At 41.8% G+C, this 23,059-nt stretch overlaps 2 protein-coding genes across 4 annotated transcripts; both read left to right on the top strand.

Moving 5' to 3' along the window:
• The first annotated feature begins 435 nt into the window (after positions 1 to 435).
• Positions 436 to 13,292, top strand: sgk2a (serum/glucocorticoid regulated kinase 2a). 2 transcript variants are annotated; one of them, XM_086106049.1, is made up of 13 exons: positions 436 to 540; positions 1,714 to 1,779; positions 3,735 to 3,796; positions 5,107 to 5,164; positions 7,044 to 7,127; positions 8,410 to 8,541; positions 8,625 to 8,737; positions 9,129 to 9,165; positions 9,801 to 9,887; positions 10,290 to 10,385; positions 10,473 to 10,628; positions 10,747 to 10,836; positions 11,514 to 13,292. In XM_086106049.1, exons 2-13 carry the CDS (start codon positions 1,765 to 1,767, stop codon positions 11,667 to 11,669), a joined length of 1,086 nt encoding a protein of 361 aa, XP_085962175.1. In that variant the 5' UTR covers positions 436 to 540; positions 1,714 to 1,764; the 3' UTR covers positions 11,670 to 13,292. The 2 variants fall into 2 exon arrangements, with proteins under 2 accessions (XP_085962175.1, XP_085962170.1); XM_086106044.1 differs by having other exon boundaries at positions 451 to 540; positions 10,751 to 10,836; positions 11,514 to 11,654.
• A 406-nt stretch (positions 13,293 to 13,698) lies between these two features.
• mybl2a (MYB proto-oncogene like 2a) lies at positions 13,699 to 22,630 on the top strand. 2 transcript variants are annotated; one of them, XM_086106032.1, is made up of 12 exons: positions 13,699 to 13,777; positions 15,372 to 15,424; positions 15,975 to 16,046; positions 17,033 to 17,122; positions 17,235 to 17,455; positions 17,571 to 17,691; positions 17,819 to 17,872; positions 17,991 to 18,214; positions 18,816 to 19,518; positions 20,032 to 20,274; positions 20,359 to 20,559; positions 21,609 to 22,630. In XM_086106032.1, exons 4-12 carry the CDS (start codon positions 17,054 to 17,056, stop codon positions 22,191 to 22,193), a joined length of 2,421 nt encoding a protein of 806 aa, XP_085962158.1. In that variant the 5' UTR covers positions 13,699 to 13,777; positions 15,372 to 15,424; positions 15,975 to 16,046; positions 17,033 to 17,053; the 3' UTR covers positions 22,194 to 22,630. The 2 variants fall into 2 exon arrangements, with proteins under 2 accessions (XP_085962158.1, XP_085962151.1); XM_086106025.1 differs by having other exon boundaries at positions 13,701 to 13,777; positions 15,331 to 15,424.
• Positions 22,631 to 23,059: the final 429 nt, after the last annotated feature.

The following is a 23,059-nucleotide window of genomic DNA, read 5'->3' as shown; positions in this document are numbered from 1 at the left end:
TCCTGTATAAACAAATTAAAAACAAACATCATGGCTCTAAAAACTAGCGTACATAAAACTGCATTAAAAAAACTGCAATCAAAATTAAATAAAAACTTGTCATGAAAAATCCATTACCATTACCCTGTCTAGTTACAACATTGCCTTTTCAAACTCTTCTTGTCATTTTTTTTTGTGGTGACTGACTTGAGAAACGCAAGTAGTTGCTCCTCTGCCGGTGTAAATATTAAAAATGTTAAACTTGTGAATGAATTTAACATGCATGTTTTTGAAGTATGGGAGGAAGCTGCAGTACCCAGGAAAAAGCCACGCAACGCTGTACTGTGCTTTGACAAACAAGTTCACGACAACCAAAATACAGGAACGCCTCCCATGAAATTGGACACATGTCACGTCTCCTGAGGTTGAATAACTATCCATCAATCATTCACTCTTGAAGTGTACAACTGACCCGAGATCAGTCAGTCATCGGCAAGCAGCGGCTGCTGCACACATTTTGGTGAACGCCTTCACACCGTAATCGTCTTCCTGCACTCACAGGTGAGCACTCTGTACACCTTACGCATACTGCTTATGAAATACACGTTTACATATCCATAAAAATATGCTTTCAAACAATTTTTTACTGCTAGTTGTCAATGCCTTGATATTCAAGTTGTTTGCTGATTTTTTAGGCTATTGCTGTTAGATTTAGAAATAAAGAACTGATATTTAGTCGGGCCTTTTTTTCCCCCAGGTTATTTTTGAAAATACAATTGAATGTCAAATATTGCTGGGTAAAGTTAAACTTTTAATCCAGAGTGATATTCATGCTTCTTGGTGATTCAAAGATTACAAGAAAGAACAAAACTTTTGGACAGTGTCTTTTATACTGCAAAGGTTTGTAACCTAACCTTCCCTCCAGGCAGAAAGCGTTGCTTATTTTGAACATTCAGATTTCATTGCTCTGCCTTTAGTTATTGATATTGACCATAATGTTTTGCATTGTGTTGTAATGCCTTCCAATGCCTAAAGTACCAGAAGACTTTCCTATGTTTTCCCTTCCTTCTTTTTTTAACTCATTCACTCCCAAAGACGTTTTTAAACGTCTTTTCAGACTTGGTCCAGAATTGGCTGGTACTGAATGAGTTAAGGGCACTTTTTAGCGAGAAAGATGATGATGACTGACAATTCTGTGCATGTGTGCATGCAAACGCGTATGTGTTCTTGTATTTTGTGACAGCTAAATGAATGACCCAATATTTAGCATGTAAACACAAACTCTGTATCTCCAAATGCCCTTCAATTCGTCTCTGCTGGTCCAGCATCTCCTACCGTACAAACCAGACGGACCCGCTCTGCACACACTGAGCTCAGCATTTCATGGCTAACAAACAATACACAGCAGAAGATTAGAGCAATGTTTCAGTCTCATGGCATACCACTACACAACAATGTCTCAAAAGGTATGTATACCAAAATAATGAAGGTGTCATCTAATAGGCAACACTTGGATACGAAGGTTAATTGTACCTTAACGCTATCTAGGCACTGTAAGTCAACGGCAAAAACAGATGACGAACATACGATCCATTATTTGTAGTAAATTTTCAAACCAATTAAGAAAAACTGGATAAATACACTTGAAGATCTTTCACAGCCACCGCACCGTGGTTAGGAATCACTGGATTACACTTATAATTTGAAGTAAACATCTCTTGGCTCTTTTGTCAGATCGATCAAACGGATGTTGGGTTCCCATTGCGACTGGAATGGATAAGAGCCATGGCCCACTGTAATGTGAGTTTGAGTTTTACTCCTTGCAACATGACAACGTTTAAATGCAGTGTAAAAATGAGGAGTGTGGACAGTGAGTAAAAGACATAATGCAGTAAAGTAGGCCGGCCATTGAAGCTCTTTGAAGCTTCTTTTCTGTGCAATAATAATAATGATCACAATAAAAAGCTATTTCTGTATTATAATCGGAATAAAAACAAGAATCATTCTCTTAAGCTCTAACTGAAAGTTTGTGACTGATGTATTTTTCAGGTTTTCTGTAGTATTGGCCTTCTTTTTTTGTTTTGAGTTTTACTCCTTGTCGAAAAAAAGTTACACTTTATTCTTACCTGATGCAGCTACTTAACTTTATTTTGTGACATGGTTAATCAGTAAGCAAATAATTCTTTCATTGTAGCAGAGAAAAGGTATTAAAATATCAATGTTTTATTTGGGTACTGGCCTTTTGTTGAACTCCCTAAAGTATGAGGTTGAATTCCACGTCATTCATCTGCTGGGCCGTTCAGGTTCCAAGAGGGCACTCAACTGAAATAAACAAACTATTAGTTATCTCTTCAATAAATTACCTACAAATGGAGGCCCAAGAATGAGCAGCCAAGCAGGTTTAGCAGAATGCCATGCAAGGTTGGGTTAATTGAGGTCAGCGGTTATGCTAATGCATAGACCCTTGGACAATCGGATGAGAAACCACGCAGGCTAGCTCAAGGTTCCGACTGATAGCATCTTGTGTGCCATCTAAAATTACATAGGAAACATACAGTACTCTCATTTGGCTCGGACTCTATTTAGGACACTGGTGATTAATGCACAGGCTAAAGCAAAGGCTATGATAATGACAAAGACTCCCTTTTAGGAGACTCCCAAGGACACTGACTGAAACATTGACAAGGACACTGCCAAGGACACTTGCTTTGATCATGAATGCGACATTTAACTTGGAGGCTCGACTTAAAACTTTAGCTAGGACATTGGCTTGGGAACTAACAAGGACATTGGCTAAGACAAAGACCCTATTGAGAACACTGTCTAGGAAACGTAGAAGGTGACTGGTTAGATTCTGACGAGCACACTTGCTTTGTTTGGCATTTGCTAGGATGTTAAGAAAACCTTTATTAGTCTCGCAATGGAGAAATTCCCAATTCACAGCAGCAAAGTTGACTAATACATTGACTAGGGTCCTTTTAATAAACTGGATAGAACACTGACAAGGACACCGACTTGGTTGCTTGCAAGGACATTGGCTAATACATTGGTTAAAATAATGGCAATGACTCTATTTAGAACACTGGCTAGGAGACTCCTGCTAGGCAATGGCTAGCACACTTGGTATGGCATTGGCTAAGAACACATTGACTAACACACTATTGACTAAGGTAATGACTCTTTACTAGAACACTCATTAGGTGCTTGCTAGAACATGGGAGGGACTCTGGCTAGGATGCTGTCTAGGACACGGACTATGGTATTTGCCAGAATTCTACTTAGGACAAAAAACACAGATGAGAACACTTCTGTGACAATGGATAGGAACACTGACCTGGAGACGCTAGTCAATTCTCTCAGGACAGCGATAGCAAATTCACTAAATTGAGTGATTCATTAAGAAAAGAAGAATACTGAAGTAAATGTAATTGTTGAATGAAATTAAATGAAATTCCGGTTGTAATGTATATTGGTACTAAGATTCTGGTGTCTCTGCTTTCAGTTATCACTTTTTGTAATAGAACTTGAGGGCGAAATCTGATAGCACAGAAATGTTAACATAATGATAATTTATGCCGCTCTAACTCCTGAACTAATTATAAAATTATGCTTATACCGTAATGAAAAATAGAGAGTGCTTGAGTTACATTTCGCAGAGAAGCTAAGCATTTGAACAATGACAGCATTTGTTTTCATGCAGCAGCTTTTGTGTTTTATAAGGCTTTTTTTTTTTTTTTGCACCTATTGTCTTTCAGCTACGGTCGCCATCCTCTTCCCCCCACGATGACGTCAACCTGGGTCCTTCAGCTGACCCTCAGTAAGTAGCTCCACCCTTACAAACCATGTGAACCTTCTCCTTCAAGTTGTCAGCATGTTTTCAAGGGCACTGGTTCTCAAAATGGGGTCTGCAACACGTAAATTGGTGGTCTCCAAAAAAACAAACAAAAAACAACTTATAATAAACTGTTGTATGATGTTGAAAACAGTTAAATCACTTAAAACAGAGTGGATCATAAAATATCAACATCATCTTTCTAGCATGTATGCAGTCATGAGCCCTCTACATAGAAATTGTATTCAGTAGTACAATTATTGAGCAAAAACAAAGCACATGAGTCGTATCGATAGCGTTAGCTGGCATACTAGCCCTAAATAACATCATAGCTCAAACTGTATGACATCACACATAGGCAAATAACCGTGGACTAGCACTTTCCACTAACAGTATCCAGTCATTAAACTCACCTTTCAGCATCTTTATATGTTAGGTAATCCAAGCAAATTGTAAAGTCAAGGTAGACTGCAGGATTAACATTTGGTAGTTGCATCGGGAGAGGAGTAAAAACATACTTTCAGTCACTTTTGACTGTACACCAATGAGATGCCTCGGGTGACTGCCAGCAAAACAGAACACCTCAAATACAGATGGAAAAAAAAACCACTACATGCCAAACTGCAAATATATCGGGATTGACTGCATTGAATTAATTTCAATCGAATTACCTGAGTGAGGTTAAGCGGTTCAGAGAGTTAATGGATGCGTCTGTTTCTTTCATTTAAACACATTCGGTTGAAACATAAAAAACAAAATTCCCATGGCATCGAATGGTGCACATAGTAGCCCTATTTGATTGGCCTTGCGATTATAAAGGGTCCCGAGAAGAATGTGTCTCATGTAACAGGTCGTGGACCCAACATTTTTGAGAACTCCTACTCAAGGAGTTTATTTTGAAATTGCTTTGAACCCCAGAACCCTTCACTGACACATACTGTTACATTCATAACATGAATTCATAGAAACATACGCCTTTACATGTCATTCCAAAAAAACAGCACCTGTTTTGCAGTTAATTGCACACCAAATGCTACTAAATTCTCATAAAACAGGATAGCACACAGTGATAGCTCATTATAAGTCAGTTTTGTAATACTCTGGTATTTCCAATAAAATACACTATTAACTGACTACATACAGTACAATCTTGATTCAATTTGTAATTCAGCTTTAGTGCACGATTTAAAGGTGTGTGGGTGTGTGTGTGTGCGTGTTTGTTTGTGTGTATGTGTGTAATGCTGCGCACTGAACATTAGAAAGCCTTCAATAAATAACTCTCTGTCTTGTTGTAGTGCCAAGCCCACTGACTTTGACTTCCTGGCTGTCATTGGCAAAGGGACCTTTGGAAAGGTGATACTATTACTTATTCACTTCATGTTGTAATGAACCCATTTTGACCTTGGGAGGCCACTCAATGAGCTACTTGGACATTCAACATTATTTCTTGATATATATGTATTAAATATATAGATTTCCCATTCTTAAGTATTTTTATTATTGTGATCACTGATTATGTGTGTGACAAATGACATGGTTATTTTGCCTTACAAGGAGAAGTTACCAAATTTGGTTCCTACAGTAGACTAACTTAATGCAGAAATACCAGAGCTGAGATTTGGGCCCAGAACTGCAGAACTGCGACATGCTAACCAGTGGGTCACTGTGCTGGCTATTTCTTCTTTGATATTCAAGTATTTTCATTATTATCTCACAAGCTACTATGTGATAAATGACACGGTTCTAACTGCGTTCCAGTGAGACCGGTGCCAACAAGTTTAAATTTGCAAATATAGTTGCTTCGGGTATCGTGTCTTTGTTTATAATGACCGTGAATCCTGCAATGATTCATATGCAGTAGAGGACACAAGATGTATGCACTGATGCAATTTTCAGAGGTCATGTTGTTGTACAGTACCTAAACGTGACAAGAGAGAGAAGGAAAGTCGCGGTTGACGTTGTGCACGCAATGTTTTCATGAATCATTAACTGTGTTGTCACTTAAGGTCGTCTATCACCAATGGCAAAGTAACATCAAATGTTACCAGGCAATTGTTCAAAGACAAAGTATTATGTTAAATGGTTCCTTCAGCGGGAAGTGTGTTTCTATTTTTTTTTTCTTTTTGAGAAACCAAAGCCAAGAGCTTGGTGCCTTCCTCAAGAGTGCATTGACAGCGAACTACATCTCTCTAAAATGCAGTCAGTAACTTTCATATTTTATTTTCCAGTTCTTTTTTTTTTTTCTAATGTTTACACACAATTCCTTTGGGTGCTCCCACTTCCTTCGTCGCTTATACCAAAACCATGCATGTTAGCTTTATCAAGTGTGGCCAGGTGGTCGACTGATTAGCCCGTCGGCCTCACAGTGCAGAGGTGCATGGTTTGATTCCGGCTCCGGCCTTCCTGTGTGGAGTTTGCATGTTCTCCCTGTGCCTGTGTGGGTTTTCTCCAGGGACTCCGGTTTCCTCACGCACTCCAAAAACATGCGTGGCAGGTTAATGGAACACTCTCAATTGTCCCTGGGTGGGTGTGTGAGCGGGGCTGGTTGTTCGTCTATGTGTGCTCCGCGAATGGCTGGCAACCAGTTCAGGGTGTACCCCGCCTACCGTCTAAAGACAGCTGACAGCAGCTTTATCAAAGACTCTAAATTGCCCTTAGGAGAAAATTTGACTTTGAATTGTTGTTTTCCGACATGTATATGGCCTGCACTTCGCCATTCTGGGTGCACTGTCACCCAAAATCCCCTACGATAGGTTCCAGATCCTCCCCAACCTAAATAAAAACAAGCACTATGTAAAATAGTTTTCTGGATGGAGATACAAAAATGAGGCTCACATAAGATAAGATAAGATAAGATAAGGTACCGGCAACCTTTATTTGACCCAAATTTGCAGTCAACAGCAGCCAAATTGGGTTGGGGGGGGGGGGGGGGGTTGAAAAGAAAAACAAAATGTTGCATGCACAAAATAACTAAATGTTTCAGAAAAAGTTGTAACAATGTAACAACTCCAAACTTTGTAAATTGCTACTGAGATTTGTCAGCAAAAGTCATAGTTGGATATTGCCTTCATGTCCTTCTGGCTTAACGTGATTCAATTTTGTCAGTGTCAGGTGTTCACACAGACATCCGAGGGCTTCTGCGGCCACATCCTGGCCGCCGAGCGACCATTTGGCGCTGTCAAGTGTTTGCTAAACAAAAAAAAAAAATCAACGCACAAACTTTTCAATGCAGGTCCTGCTCGCCAAGCTCAAAGCCACCAACCAGTTCTACGCTGTCAAAGTGCTGCAGAAGAAAGTCATCTTGAAGAAAAAGGAGGTGAGTGCCTAGTACGCCAGAGCTGTACGTGTGGTACAATGAGGTCATGAGATATACCCTTATATGAATAATTTAGATATGAAAAGGGCCTGAAAATAGATGACATTTTCCAAAAGTTACACTAAAAACTCACAAGGCATTTTTGATATTTCGTGTCAGCTTCTGTGTCTGACACCAAAATGAATGAGCATTGCTCGTCATACTGTACTGAGCTGCTGTTTTTGTATTACCAAATTAGATGGAAATCTTTAATATCAGCCCTCACCTTGGTGAAATTCCAAATTAAAAACAAATCAAAAACAGCACAGTTAACACAATTGCTCAGATTATGTCACAAGACATATATTTCAAAATGTGAAACACTGCTCTGCCTTAACCCTCCCGTTATGTTGCAGGTCAAATTGACCTGTTTGGAAAATATAGAAAAAAACTAAATAAATTAAACTTTGTCTTATAGCCTCCATTTTTCATTTTCTTTTTTTTATTATAAAAACTGCATTGCATTCTGTGATTTCTTTTGGATGCTTGAACATTATTATTTACCTATGAACATTGTTGGGAAAAAGTAAAGTAATAGGAAGGTTAAATACAATATCCACATGAAAAGAAAGAAAAACATCGCCTTCTGGTGGGTCCAATGGGGTACTGAATTGCAATACAGTCCAAACAGAAGAGCTAAAAAACAAACCAAAACCAAATGCATGTAGCTCAACTCGTATGAAGCAGAGCAGCGTCCTGTGTTTTCATCAAAGTCTGGAAGCAGCAGCACAAACTCAATCTTATCTAATCTGCACAATGCTTGGTGCAAAGGACATGTTATATGACTCAAAGAAAAGTGAGAGTTCATCACATATACACACATGCAATCTACTTGGAAAGTAAAGGTCACATTCAATTTGGATCTGATCCCAATCCTGAAATATATTCAGACACTGTATCACTGCCAAATCGATCTGATCAGATAGAAAATTTTAAAAACTGCCCCAAAAAAATCAGTGAAACAGCAAAACTGTGAAAGGTGAACCACGTTATAGCGAGGGTTCACTGTATACTCAACACAGTCACTCATCATTACAAAAGAATGAAACTCAAAAGTTCTGATTAAGGTCAAATATTTGCACACATACCAGTACAATGGTCGGTCTCCTCTCTAGAAAAATAGAAAATTGTGATACTGACACTTTTGTAATTTGCTGTGCTCATGCAGAGGGTCAGCACAGCCAAAAATGCGTTTATTGATGCACTGCTTTTCCGGCTTTGATCTCCACGTCTCCTTTTGCAGCAAAAAAACATCATGGCGGAGAGAAACGTGCTGCTCAAAAGCCTGAAACACCCGTTTCTGGTTCGCCTCCATTACTCCTTCCAGACCGCCGAGAAGCTCTACTTTGTTCTGGACTACGTGAATGGTGGAGAAGTATGCGCAAGCAATCGAAGCAAGCAAATTGATTCACGTGCTGAGGGGCGCCTTCTTATGTGCTCGCCCTCTTGTTTGTGCAGCTCTTCTTTCACCTGCAGCGTGAGAGATGCTTCTCTGAGCCCAGAGCGAGGTTCTACACGGCAGAGGTGGCGAGCGCTATTGGCTACCTTCACTCCCTCAATATTGTCTACAGGTCAGACTACATTTGGATTTCTTAATGTTGGGACATCAACCACGACGTGTCAGCAATGCACACTTGCATTCTTACGGTGGATCGATATTTTTGTTTTCTTTGCCTACAATATTGAGTGAAGTCAATTGTGATGATCGAAAACAAAAATGATCTAGCAAGTGCAACCTAGATCATACGAAATATGAAGTCACACAGACACACAGGATATTTCTGTGGAAAAACAAAGCAAAATATGTTTTTAGGATTGTTTTCATCTCTCTCTCTCTCTCTCCCTCCCTCCCCCTTCATTATCCATCCATCCGTCCACCTAAAATATGATTTGGTGCGTCTGTGTGTGTGTGTGTGTGTGTGTGCGTGTGTGTGTATGCGTGTGTGTTTGTGTTCATTGCAGGGATCTGAAGCCCGAAAATATCCTCTTAGATTCTCAGGTGAATAACAGTCACACTTTCTCCTCCTGACACAGTCCGAACACAAACCAGGTGGTGTGTGGATCCCAAAAACGCAGACTCAGATAAACTGCGGGGCCAAACAATACTTACCGTACTTAGAGAAAAACTAAGTACCGACAATGTATAAACAGAACTCCTTGGCAAAAACAAGCCAGGAAAACCAGATATGAACAAAAAGTACTTGCAAACTGCACGGTAAATTTGACAACGGAAAATACTCAAAATGAAATGTCAAAAATCCAAACCCACGAAACTTAAAGTAGTCTAAAATTAATTCAAAAACCAAATACTAACTGAACAACAATCTAGCAAAACAAGATCGACTATGAACATGGTCAATAATCCAATAGAGTTTTGGGATCTCTGCAGTCCTTAAAATACTTGACTCGGCGTGATTGGGAACAAGACACAGGTTGTCTGACATGGGCGCGAGGGGATGCACGTACACACCACTGAAGAGGCACGCCCTTCACTCCAGCTGGTCCTAACACAAAACAAAACAAACAAAAAAAAAAGACAGAGCAAAACCATGACGCCTCCTTTCTCTGACTGACCGATGTTTTTGGCCATTTACATTTGTATACAACCCCGTGCTTGTGTTTGCGCTGTTGCAGGGCCATGTGGTGCTGACAGATTTTGGTTTGTGCAAAGAAGGTGTGGAGCCAGAAGGAACCACCTCAACTTTCTGTGGAACACCCGAAGTGAGTTGAATACCGGATGTCAAGGAATATTAAAACCCAAACGTATAGGGATCATACTCAGATCCAGAACTAGAAATTTAAAAAAAACAGCAAGAGTTTGTTAAAACTTTTTTTTAAATTACAGATGTATCTCTATTTGAGCATGTTACATTAGATTTTCCACAAAACGGTTCAGATTCAAACTGGTGCCAAATGTGAAATCTGGATCAGATCCAGCTTAAATTCGGTTTGCCCACACATAGCTACCTCAGCAACAAACGAGCACATTAAGAGCCTGCAAGATTTGACAGTTTTGATAGATGTGGTGCATGAAAAGTTGTGTGTTGATTTTGCAACATATTTTCTCATTGCTTCTGTTTTTGTTTGGTTTCTGGTCTGAATTTGGATGTTTGCCACCAAAAGTACTTAGCGCCAGAAGTTCTTCGCAAGGAACCTTATGACAGGACGGTTGACTGGTGGTGTCTTGGAGCTGTGCTTTATGAAATGATTTACAGTCTGGTAAGTGTGTGTGCGTTGTGTGTGCGTATTTGTCTGGGTGTGTGTGTGTGTGTAGGTAATAACATCTGCCCATTCTCTTCATGGTAGCCTCCTTTCTACAGCCGTGACGTTGGAGAAATGTATGACGGGATTCTCCATAAGCCTCTGCTGCTCCCACCAGGGAAGTCTGAGGCTGTGTGCTCCCTGCTGGAGGGTCTCCTGCAGAAGGACCAGCACAGACGTTTCGGGGCCATCGCCGACTTTGTACGTACCTTTAAATTAGGAGGGGGACAAACTAGTAGATATCTTAATACTTAGAAACATCTCGCAATTCCAAATACAGTTGAATTGATTTTTTATTTTTTATGTGTTGTGTTCTAAGTTAGAAATCAAGAACCACACTTTTTTCTCATCAATCAACTGGGACGACATTTACCACAAGAGAATCACTCCTCCTTACAACCCCAATGTGGTGAGTGTCAGTTCACTAATGTATTTTAAAAGGGAACTTGTGCCACTTTATGTCTGCCCTACAATAACAACATCTCATCATGTTGTCACCTTGGCAACCCCACCATTTCTTTCAAATAAAAAATAAATAAGTCTTCAAGTTTTTTCATACCACTCCCAATTGGAGTTTACTTTCAAACTAAACATAAAACAAAGACGATTAATTGCATGTTGTGTATTTGAAACAACCACATAACTTTGCCTTCCGCTAGCGCGATGCTAACACACATCATGCAAACCCCGTAGATGAGCTCACAAATAGCATCAGTGTTATGGGGTTATAATCCATTCAGCAATGGATATTTGAACACAAACAATGTGCCTAACGCATGTAGACTTACAATAGAACAATACTTAAAGGCATATATTCTTTATCCTTTAAAAAAAAAAAATCAAATTACTGCAAGTTACCAAATCACTTACAGTATTTAAGTGAAGCTTTCTATAGATTATACTGCTGCCCGGTGGCCAAATCACACATATCAGAAGGAGTTGCAATGAATTAAATCATTACGCATTCACTGTTTAATTCTTTACGTTGCATTTCATGATGTTATTTCTTAGGATTTCTCAGAAGAACAACTCCTATCTCATCTATATAACCTATATAACTTTCGAAATATCCTTCCTCACGTTTAGAGGGGCCCTGCTGACACTCAGCATATCGACCCAGAGTTCACCAGGGAAATGGTTTCTAATTCTGTGAGCCGTACGCCGGAATTTAACGCCAGCACGAGTTCCAACAACGCCTTCAACGGCTTCTCCTACGTGGCCAGTGAGGACAGCTTTCTGTAAAAGGAACTCACTGGTTGAAGGGCTAACAATGTGGCCCTTCGTGTTATATGACAATGTAGCTGACCGCTGCTCAATGTAAGGGTTCACGATGGAGCCATTTTGTAACAGAGTGCGTGGACTTGTTAATCCAGTCTAGTTTTATCTCCTCTTAAGTACAATAGGGAGGAAGTGTTGGTGAATGTAAATATGTGATCATTCTATTATTGTTTCTGTGATGGTACGCAAATACTGTCAGTCCAATAGTGAGGACAGTGATTGTTTAATGCCCTTGTTCTTCTGAACCAAACTCATCCAAGCATGCCTTTCTGCACTTTGTACACCTAGAACAGAAAAAGGGCCCCCCCAAACAGTTGGTGGCTTTCAGTTGTCTTGCTAATGTGAGGAAGTAACAGTCAAGGACAACAAATGGTGTGAGTGCCTTTTTTGGGTAGCATCTCTGTAACATCCTATTTTTCACAATAACTTTTGGATGCATTATGCAGAGATGTTTCAATGCCAACTGGCTCAAGGTGTTGTCTTTTAAGCGTGTGTCAGCTCAGAACTGCTAAATGTATTCCTCAAGCCACAGGAAGAAGAAAAAGATTTTGAGACTTGTCATGGTGGCTGAAAAACAATTAAACGGAGAGAAAAAAAATTTCAAGGAGGAGAAAAATGGTTCCTTTGTCATAGCCTTTTCTATCTATCCATTGTGCTTTAGAGTGCAAGAAAGCACGTAGGTGGGTTTGGACCTCAATAACCAAACAAATAAATCATTTGTGGTAAGTTCCATTTAATATGGAATGAACAATGATCATAATTAATTTGTTGTTAGAAAATGCTGTAATTGGTCAGTGTATACTGCAAACTGTTTGTAATGTGTACTCTCTCACTAATGATTTCTGTATTGTGCCTTGTGAATGTGATGTTAAACAATACATTGTAAATGTTTATGAATGTGGTTCATTAATGTATTGCTTTGGAGCAGTGCCAATTACAAAAATTCAGATTCATGTCACTTGTAATGATTAGTGGTGCTTCAATTAGCGGGGAGGAAGAGCATGTATTATTATTAATATTATTATTATTATCATACAGTCCATTTCCTAATCCGCTTACATCCCCACACGGGTCGTGGGGCGTGCTGGAGCCTGTCCCAGCCGTCTTTGGGCAGTAGGCGGGGGACACCCCGAACTGGTTGCCAGCCAATCGCAGGGCACGCATAGACAAACAACCATTCACATTCAGAGAGAATTGAGAGTGTTCATTTAACCTGCCATGCATGTTTTGGGAACGTGGGAGGAAACCAGAGTACCCAGAGAAAACCCATGCAAAACCGGGGAGAACAATGCAAACTCCTCACAGGAAGTCCAAACCATGGTTTCGAACCCTCGACCTCTGTGAGATGGACGTGTCTCCACAACTCCTTTGTGATTCACCTACCAATCTGGCTCTTGGCAGTTTGTAAATCTTGGCCCCTGCAAATACAACAGGTCTGTTCAATTGTGACTAAATTGCGATAAGATAATATTTGTGTATATGCTTTGTTCAATATATTTGTTTGGTGGTTTTAGTATTATACGTCTTTGATTCGATTGAAAATCATAAATATTTTTGTCAAATAAATATACCCCGTACTGAATCGTAGCTCTCGCTCTCTCTCTCTCTCCCCGTATACAGGTACATACAGTACAGTATATGTATACATATCAAACTACTGTGTTTCCATTGGAATTGTTTTCACGCGCGGTGTAAGGAAACGGGTACTCAAAGAACGAAAGTGTAGCTGCAAGTTACACTAGAGTTCGACGGATTCCTACATTGTACAAGAACTTTTACATGATGTTTTGGAACAGGTGTTCATTCAACCTCTTTTTTGCTGACTCATATATTGCCTCGCAAGTTGTGTCTTCATTTACCTCAACAAACGTGTAGCTTTCGGTTTGTATGATTCCAAGTTTTCGAAAAGCAACACGTTTTTTGTGGTTGCACGTGTAGCTTTGGCCACAGGCGGCGCTACACTCTAATGTGAGCATTACAATTTGCATTTAGCAGTCGAGGCATGCGTGTTCGTGGGAATATGCTAGGTTGCTATTTACCGCCAGGCTGGAAAGCCGATTTGGACAAATAAGGTGACTAATTTTCCCGTAGCATATGAATGGTCTCCATTAGTTTAATGTTCCTCGTACGAGTCGCGGCAATTCGATTGGTTTATGTCTGCTATTACCTACTATCTCGGTTCGTTTAAAGTGAGCTAACATTAGCTCACCGTCGTGGAGCGTCCCGAATATGCGTTAAGCTACATTAAAAATGTCTCACCACGTGTTTTTAACACGATGTGGACTCTTACAAATCAAAGAGGAATGGCAATTTTATTCTGTGGACAGAAAAAAGTCGTATACTTTTTCTGCAAACGTGTAAACACAAGTAACATGCTGAAGCGTGTAAAGTTATGATGATTCAAGGCACACATTTGGAGAAGTCTCCCGCCACACTACCAAAAATATATGTAACCAAAAGTTTACGAGTTTGATTACTGAAATAATGAAGATTTCGTTTTAATATCCTCAAAATCTATTTTCTCAATGTGAAATCCGAGGTTCTTTAATTGAATACAACCCTCGCATCACTAATGGTGTTGTGTGAAAAGCATTTATTGTACCTTTTGCCTCTCTCAAATCAAATCCGTGATCAGGATACGCAAATGCAGAATTGCACATTGCATGTGCTCCTCGTTGTGGGTTCTCCTTCGTCCGTCTTTCAAGTCACATTACATGATGCATACGGATTCATGTTTGGTGGAAGTGAACGGGTTCTTGGACAGGGTGATTTAATCGATCACAATGTTTTTAGCAGCTTCCATAGTCAAAGTGTCCCCCCACTGACACGCACTGCTTGTAGTAACATCGTCACAAGAGTCACTCTCAGTGTTGCAGCAGATACAAGTCAAGCCGTTCGATTTGATGGCACATTTTATCGTTTAATTGTTGAGCATTTAAACGTTAATTTATTATGGATTGTGTTTGCATACCTTACACATTTTGAAAAATATATTATTGAAAAAGGGAAAACTTATTTTCACTTCATCTGTAAAGAAAATATATCTGTGGAAGTTGATGCTTGGGGGGAAAAGTTGTAGTTTCAAAGCTTGTTATAGGGTAATTCAATCTCCAGTCGAGAATTAATGCCTCTAGAAAATAATCAGAGGAAAAATTGAATAAAATCATCCATCCATTTTCCGCCGCTTATCCGGGGTTGGGTTGCGGGGGCAGCAGCTTTAGTAGGGCAGCCCAGACTGCCCTCTGCTCAGCCACTTCTTTGAGCTCTTCCCAGCGAATCCCGAGGCGTTCCCAGGCCAGCTGGGTGACATATAGTCTCTCACGTGTCCTGGGTCGTCCCCGGGGTCTCCTGCCAGTGGGACATGCCCGAAACACCTCACCAGGGAGGTGTCCAGCTGGCATCCTAATCAATAGCTGGAATAAAATAATATTTTAGCGAAATGTGGATTTGTGTTTCGGCCATATCCTTAATTTTTTCCACATTAAATGGTGAAATGAAGACAAGCTAAAAAACTCCTTTTTCTTTTTCTTTTTAAGCAGCTGACATATATTATGCTTTCATCGCCTAAGTTGAAAAGTGTTGCCTCTTCCCAGTGTGTCAGCTCACTGTCAATGTGTGTTTGCAGTATGGCAGAACAGGCTGATTGTGCTCTGTGTTTTGACACAGACTCAAGTGCTGTGGACAAGGATAGCCCCAAAGTAAGATGGACTCTGGAAGAGGTGAGTGAAAAGCAGACTTTATTTAATTGCTGAATTACACAATGTACATGTCACTGAGTAAATTAGCAATGTAAGGCCTTATTTACACCGTATCCTCCATTTTGATTAAATGCTTATTTTGTTTGACTGTATTTCCATGTACACTTCAACACATCTGATATGGCTGTGTTTACACTGACAGAATAGAGGTTTCGATGTAAAGGGGTGTTTTTTTAATGTTTTATTTGTGTTGCTTGGATAGGTGCTGACATCACCAATTTTTTTTCAATGATATCAAGCCCTCCCATTGGTGCCTTTACTGTGTCCTTACCTTGTACACACTGCCATCATGTATATCGAAACGGGGCCACTCTAGACAAAAAAAAAAGCAGAATTGCGTTACTTGAAGTGCAGTGTTACATCCATCCTCATATAGGGCGAGGTACACGTGGATGATTATTATTATGCTGCTCGAATGACATGAATCGTGACTAAATATTATGAACTATTTTCCCCTCTTTTGGCAAACAGTCATTAAAAGTAATGCCTTGCAACTTTCTCTTCTGTGCAGGATGAAAACCTAAAAATCCTTGTCCAAAATTTTGGAGAACGCAACTGGAATACTGTGGCCACTCTATTACCAGTAAGAAATGGTTGGAATGAGTAAAACCAATAAATCCTTCAGTACTACTTATGTAGTACTGAAGGATTTATTGGTTTTGATCGAAATCTTGATTCTGGACACCGTGATCTTGTGATTTAGCTTTTTTTCCTCCTGTTTTTTTTTTTTTTTTTTTTTGGCTGCCCCTGACTGACCCACAATCTGTTGTCAATTATTTCTCACATACACACTGTCTCCGTCCTCTGCTGCTTAGAAAATCAATCTGAAGCGGCATGCCATTTGTGACACATCAACCAACCCAATCAGCTCTACCCTGGTTAAAAAAAAAAAAACTGCAGCAGTGCATCAATGTGATCCAGTATTGCACAGTTGCCCATCCTCCTTGTTTTGCTGGTGGCTCGCATGCACAGACTCTTATAAGAACGGACGAGCAATGTCAGCAAAGGTGAAGTCACCGGCAGCCATCTTACGTTGCTACTTGCTAAACCCACTTATTATGAATACATTGATTTGTCAGCGGCGTTTTTGTGTTATTTTCTGTCTCTACATCGAAAACGCCACCATGTATGGCATAAGGTTGGACAATTAAGTCTTGGAAAAGCACCACATGCACATTTCATCAGTAAGAATGCGATTTGAAAGTCTCTCTGAGTGTAACACACGCATTGATGAGAATGTTTTCAGTGAAAAAAAGAATAACAGAAATTTTCAGTATCAGTGGAAAGCTAAGATGGCTGCTCTCTGGCTTCAGTCGAGAGAGGTGTATTGATAGTCCATTCATATATAAGTCCGTGCTCGCAAGGGGGGAATGCTAGGCCCCACGCGAGCAGCAAGGCTTGCATCTAAGAGTCACGAGCCCCCCCCCCCCCCCCCCCCATCTCCTTTGAGCAGTACTAATTTCATCAATATGACACAAAAATAATCTGTGTTTTAAAATCAAAGAGGTGAGATGCACATCCACTGAGAAATAAGTTGGAATTTGTCTATTGTGTCCTGTTACTTGAAAGGGTAAGACAGAATCACAGTGTATGCGACGATGGAAAAATCTGAGCGTCAATGTGGCCACAGACTGCTGGACCAAAGAGGAAGATGAAAAGGTGAAGAAGAGCTTGGACACTAATACAATAGAACTTTTAGGGATTCTGGTGGCGGGGGTTTTACATGATCTTTTCATAAGAATAATTGTGTATTTTTTGTTTCCTTGAGCAGATCAGAGAGTTGGTGGGCCAGTTTGGCACCAATCGCTGGAGTCTGATTTGCAAGCATCTGAATGGGCGGATGGAGAATCAGTGCCGTGACCGTTGGCACACCCACTTGGAGCCCCTGTTGAAGAAGTACAACTGGACCCACGAGGAGGATCTCATCATTTACAAAGCCCGTTCCGTCTTTGGGAACCGCTGGGCTGAGATTTCCAAGCTGCTTCCTGGAAGGTAGGATGCTTTCTTGAGTGTGTGGTCACTTTAAGAAGGAATTTCTTGAATAAATGGCATCCATGTGGAACACGCAAAGATGTGGATGATGTTTGTGTGTGTTCACCATTTGCAGGACAGAGCATGCAGTGAGGAGCCGCTGGCACGGCACGCTCAAAATGGAAGCCGAAGTGGGCCAGGTCAAAAAGGAGTCGGACACCATCTCCGTTGATATTCAGCAGTTTGTGGAAGGAAAGGTATGAGCGCATCTTAAAAGCGAAATATCTTATGTGCGTCTTGTTGTTGGTGATGATTCTTTCTCAACTCACCGTGGCCAACATGCTTGGAGATTATGACAAACTCGCATTTTATTGTATCTTGCAGGTGAACTTCAAGTGTGACATTTTATTGGACACCTCGCCAGTAACTCCTGAAATGGTAAGCTCCTTGTTGCTTCTCGAGTATGAGATCCTGAAAACCTTCTTTGAAAAGCATGACTTGAATTCTCTCTTCCTTTTCCTCCTTGCTGGACTTTGCACTCTTTGCATTCCTGTAGGCCAAAGATATAAAAGAGCAGTGCAAAATCATCCAGAAGAAGTCCACGCCACCCACGCACACTCTGACATCGAGAGTGACCTTGCCTCCGAGCAATGCCCCCTTGCCCACCCGTCCCAGCTCGAGTGGGGTCACTGCCCCGGCACCAGCAGCAGATGCGGTGGATCAGAAAAAGTTTCTTGACGCTGCATTGAGGATGATTGCTGAGGACATGCTCCCACTCAGGTAAGTTCAGAACGCTGCTCACTCGAGAAGCCTTATTGTGTCCCTGGTTGGTTGGAGACTCTGGGATTAGTTGCTGTGTTGTCGACACAATGTTTGGGTCAGGATTTCTTTGCATGAATTAGTCCAAACCAAAACTCTTTCTTTTACATGACACCGTTTGGACAGACACAAAGCTGTTTGCAGTTTAGGCGTAGGTTTGTCAAGAACAGGTCCCGTTTCAAGAAACTTGTCATGGATAGCGGAAATTGTTACAATGCATATAGGATCAGTGTGAAAACCTTAAATTGGCACTAAACCGAGACCGAAGAACTTCTTGCCAGGAGCTAGTTTTGCAATGCTGCTCCATTGTTAGTTGAGGAGTCTTGGCCATGGGCAACGGAAAAACTACCAAGATTAAAGTTATTAAAGAAAGTGTATATTGACTTTTGGGACACCCCGTATTTTTTTTTCCAGTTGTTTGAGGTATTTAAATGTTAAGAGCTTTAGCTCTGAGCTTGCAAGAGTTGTCGTCGTCATTGGCCCCCGCCATCAAACAGAGAGCCGGTTAGAATTTTCCAAGCATATAAAAAAGTCATCGCATTTTCCTCCTCTTCCCACTCAGTTTCGTTGAAGGAGCCGGTTTCCGGTCCCTCATAAGCACCATCGGACCCGAATACCACAAGCTGTCCCAGCGTGCCGTCAGCTTGCAGCTTTATGACGACGTGGAGAGAACCGTCAAACCTCAGCTCATCCGTGATTTAAAGGCCTGCCTATGCAAATCCGAAGATGGAGAGGGCGCCATTCATGTGACCTGTGACCTCTGGGCAGGCACGCAGTCCAATCTGCCGGATGAGCCCATCGTCATTGTGCAGCTCCACTTCATCAGTGATTCGTGGCAGATTCGCCGGCCCACCGTGGCCTTCCGTCACGTGAGCCATAAAGACCTGAGCGGCGCCATAGCCAAGGAGCTGGAGGGCGTGCTGCTCGGCTACGGCATCTTCCCGCAGAGCATTGGCTATGTCCTCATCAACCACGCGAAGGAAGTGCTGGCTGCTAACAGCGTCTTCTGTGACTACAAGATCATGTGCCCGTCGAGCAGGGGGGAGCCCGACGGAGATGAGATAGTGGCCTTTCTGTCAGACCGGATGCCCGATTCCGAGTCCCCATTTTCTGAGCTCAAGATCGGAACCAGAATTGCTTGCGTGGCAAAAACGCTGCAGGTGGTGATCAGCGAGGCGTTGAAAAACTCCAGAGTGGTCGAAAACCTCCTCTCACATGTCCACAATGTTGTGGCTTTCTTCAGGGGCAGTACGTACTGGAGTGAGGTAGGAAAAATGCATGCTCATGCTATCAAATGATATTGCTCTCTTTTTATGAACAATTTATCCCTCGTTGTATTTATTATATCGCTCGTGGCTTTGAAAAAGAGTCTGAAACAAGATGGTGTGGTCATTTTATAGTTGGGGATTCAACCAGTCAGCGACGATGTGAGTAAGCACTGCCACTTCATAGCTTCGCACAGGGTTGGGAAACGTAAATGATGCGCACCCTAACCGCAAATGGCTAATGAACATTCAATATGAATGCATTTCATTCAATATGAATGTCCATTGGTCCAGTATGATATGTTTGGTAATTTCATTGGTCAGATGCGACGAAACTATGGGTAAAATCTATTGCCGGCTAGAAGCTTGTCAAAAATGACCAATAAAATGTGTCACATTAAAAGCTGCAGGGTTCAAAGAGTGTGGGGGGGGGGGGGGGGGAGTACAGTAAGTTACACATAGTTGACGGATCCAAATCAAATCGTGCCGTCTACTCTGTGTGTCCTCATGAAGGTTTTGCTGAAGGAGTGCGGCGTGTCTTTGTGGCCGCCCTCCAACCACTGTCGCTGGAACTCCATGATGGTGTCCTTGCGCAGAATGGTGCAGGAGTCCGCTTGGAACGGCATCCTCACCGTGCTGGCGCAGGCTCGCAGCGAGGCAAGCGACACGTCCAGCGCCCCGCCTCTGATCATGGTCAAGAGGGAGCAAGTGCTCGACATTCTGGCTCTCCTGGAGCCCTTCCAGGAAGCCTTGCAGGTATGGAATTCACTGACATTGGTCAACTAGCTGGTTGAAGAGAATGTGGGAGTATCTTTTTTTTTGGCCCGCTCTCGCTTGTAGGTCTTGTTAGGAAATGCATTGGCGATCTCATATGTCCTGACCTCTCTGGTCGGCCTCGATAAGACATTGGAGGGCTGTAACACGAACTACACCCACTTCAAAAAGGCCCTACGCACGGGCCTGCATACTCACTTCCAGTCCCTGATTCACCAAAAAGATGTGGTTGCAGCTGCCATGCTTGACCCCAGGAACAAACTGAAGGTATGTACTCTCACTCCAGAACCACTGAGCTGTCTCTAAGCCATTTGCTACCAGGCTACACAGCGATAATGAATACGAATATCATCAGAGTCTGAAAAGTTTTATTTTGAAAATCAGAGGTGTGCCTCTATAAAAACACGGTCTGATAGTTTGAAGTCCCTCATGCTCAAATTGCTGTTCTGTGTTGTTGACAGACTTTCTCTTGTTGTCCTCTATCTTTGCAATTTGTACTTTTTTTTTAAACTCATGAATAAGGTAACTTCAAAATCCTAGCAGTAGAACCCTAGAGCAGAGGTCCCCAACCGTACCGGTCCGTGGCTCATTTGGTACCGGGCCGCACAGAAAGAATACATGACTTACATTACTTCGGTTTTATTCATTTTGGAATCTGAAAGATGTTTTATTTTGAAAAATCACCGGATCCTCTGTTACCCCCGTCTACAATATGTCGAATGCGCGCTTCTCAGTCACGTGATAGGTTACCGCTAAAATGAAACCCAGGAGCTCGCAAAATGAGGGAAAAACAAAGGTCTTTGGGAAGGGGAAAAGGCCCAACCAGGAGACAGAGGAGCAGCCTACGGCTTTCAAGAAAAAGAAGGCTACATTTAATAGACAGTGTCAGGAGTCCTACTTAAAATACGGATTTATCTCAACGGGAGATTCCCACGCACCAAGCCTACTCTGCATAATATACGGCGATGGTGAGTCGTATTTTTCATGCACTTTGTAGTTGCGGTCTATCTTATTTTGAAGGCACGTGTAAACATTACCATAGCGGCCAGATAGGACGTTCCTCGTGTCGTGATTCGTGGTTATTATTATGTTTCGAAAATACCACCGTTTTCATGCCGATCATATCATATTATTTTGCTGTATTTATTAAAGGCCGGTCCCTGAAAATGTTGTCTGACATCAAACCGGTCCGTGAGGCAAAAAAGGTTGGGGACCCCTGCCCTAGAGGAATGCATAACCTAAGCAAACGTTTGTGCTTGGTGGAAACGACGCTCTATTATGATTTGCACGATAAAATTCTCACTTGTCTTGTGCAGACGTTCACTGATGGCCACCTTGAAGACCCGGCAGGCTTCCTCACGCCTCCAACAAAACATGAGGCTCGCACAATTGTGGAAGTTGTACTTGGGAGCCAAGCAGACTCGGTTAATCCTGCAGCGGAAGATCAGAAAAATGAGGTGGAGGGGAGAGAGGAAACAGCAGCCGCCATCCGAACGGAGGTCTCCAGGGGCAGCTCGGACGACAACTGTGACACCACTAATCTCGCTGGCGTCAAACGCAAGGCAGATGAGAACATCCCCCAGCTTCCGTCAAAGACTGTGACGTCAGAACTTGACGTGTACCTGTCAGAGCCGCTGTGGGGAAACGGCTCCATTTTGCTTTACTGGAAATCCGCCACTCGCTTTCCAAAACTGCAGGGCGTTGCCAAGAGACTGCTGGCAGTACCCGCCACCTCAGGGGGCTTCGACAGGCTCTGTCCGATGGCAGCTTGTATCGTACGGGCTAAACGGAACCGCATGCCACCTCACACCACAGAGAGACTCCTTCTTTATAAGAACTCTTTGAAGACAAAGACTGGCAGGAAATCCGGAGGGGTCACGAAACCGAGACTGACCAAGTAATCCGGTGATTCTGTCAGATTTGTAAACTGTGAGCAACTGATATACAAATTACTTATTTTTCTTAAGTCGGTTTTAAAAAATTGCAATCGTCAGACAGCCACTTGACTGTTTTTCATCCATGCATCCATTTTCTAATCCGCTTATTCTCACAAGGGTTGCGGATGTCCTGGAGCCTATCCCAGCTGTCCTCGGGCAGTAGGCGGGGTAAACCCTGAACTGGTTGCCAGCCAGTGGCATGACCATTTGTCTGTCCCCTGATCTGCCATTGGCTCAGCCAGACCACAACCAACCAAAGACCATCTGGCCCAAGGTCAGATGGGATCTGCTCCAGCCCACAAGCAACCCGAATGTGAACAAGCGCTATAGAACATTTTGTAAATCTTGAGTTTTGAGCCATGGTGTCCTCTGCCCATAATAAAAGAATTTGTCAATACGAATCTTTTTGTAATAATTGTTGAGTTAAATTATGAAGTCCATCGTTGTTCTTGCTTAATTTTAGGGCCCCTCTGCCTTTAAAATTTCACACATCATAAAAACTGTTAGTAGACCAGCATGGCACTAAGCCAAGTTTGGTGTCATTGTTAACTGCATTGGGAGTATTACGCTGCGGCACTGAATTGAAAACAATTGGAAGTTGCTCCTGAAGCCATCAAAGAAGTGGAACTAGGGTTGAAGATTTTTTTTTTTTTTTTTTTTTGGCTACTGCAAATGTGTGATAAAATCACCAGAATTTCTGTTGATTATATCAGCACTTTGTCCTAAATTTAGAAGCAATCAAACAAGAACAATGCAGAAAATACAATAGTACATAAAAACAACTGTTAAAATTGTTTTTAAAAAACAAACAATAATTGGCTTTGTAGCAT

This window comes from Hippocampus guttulatus, chromosome 1 (genome assembly GCF_054856545.1).
Source record: "Hippocampus guttulatus isolate MCC_2025c chromosome 1, RoL_Hgut_1.0, whole genome shotgun sequence".
Taxonomy (NCBI): domain Eukaryota; kingdom Metazoa; phylum Chordata; class Actinopteri; order Syngnathiformes; family Syngnathidae; genus Hippocampus; species Hippocampus guttulatus.
The sequence above is the reverse complement of the archived record's forward strand: the minus strand, read 5'-3'. Positions and strand labels throughout refer to the sequence as shown.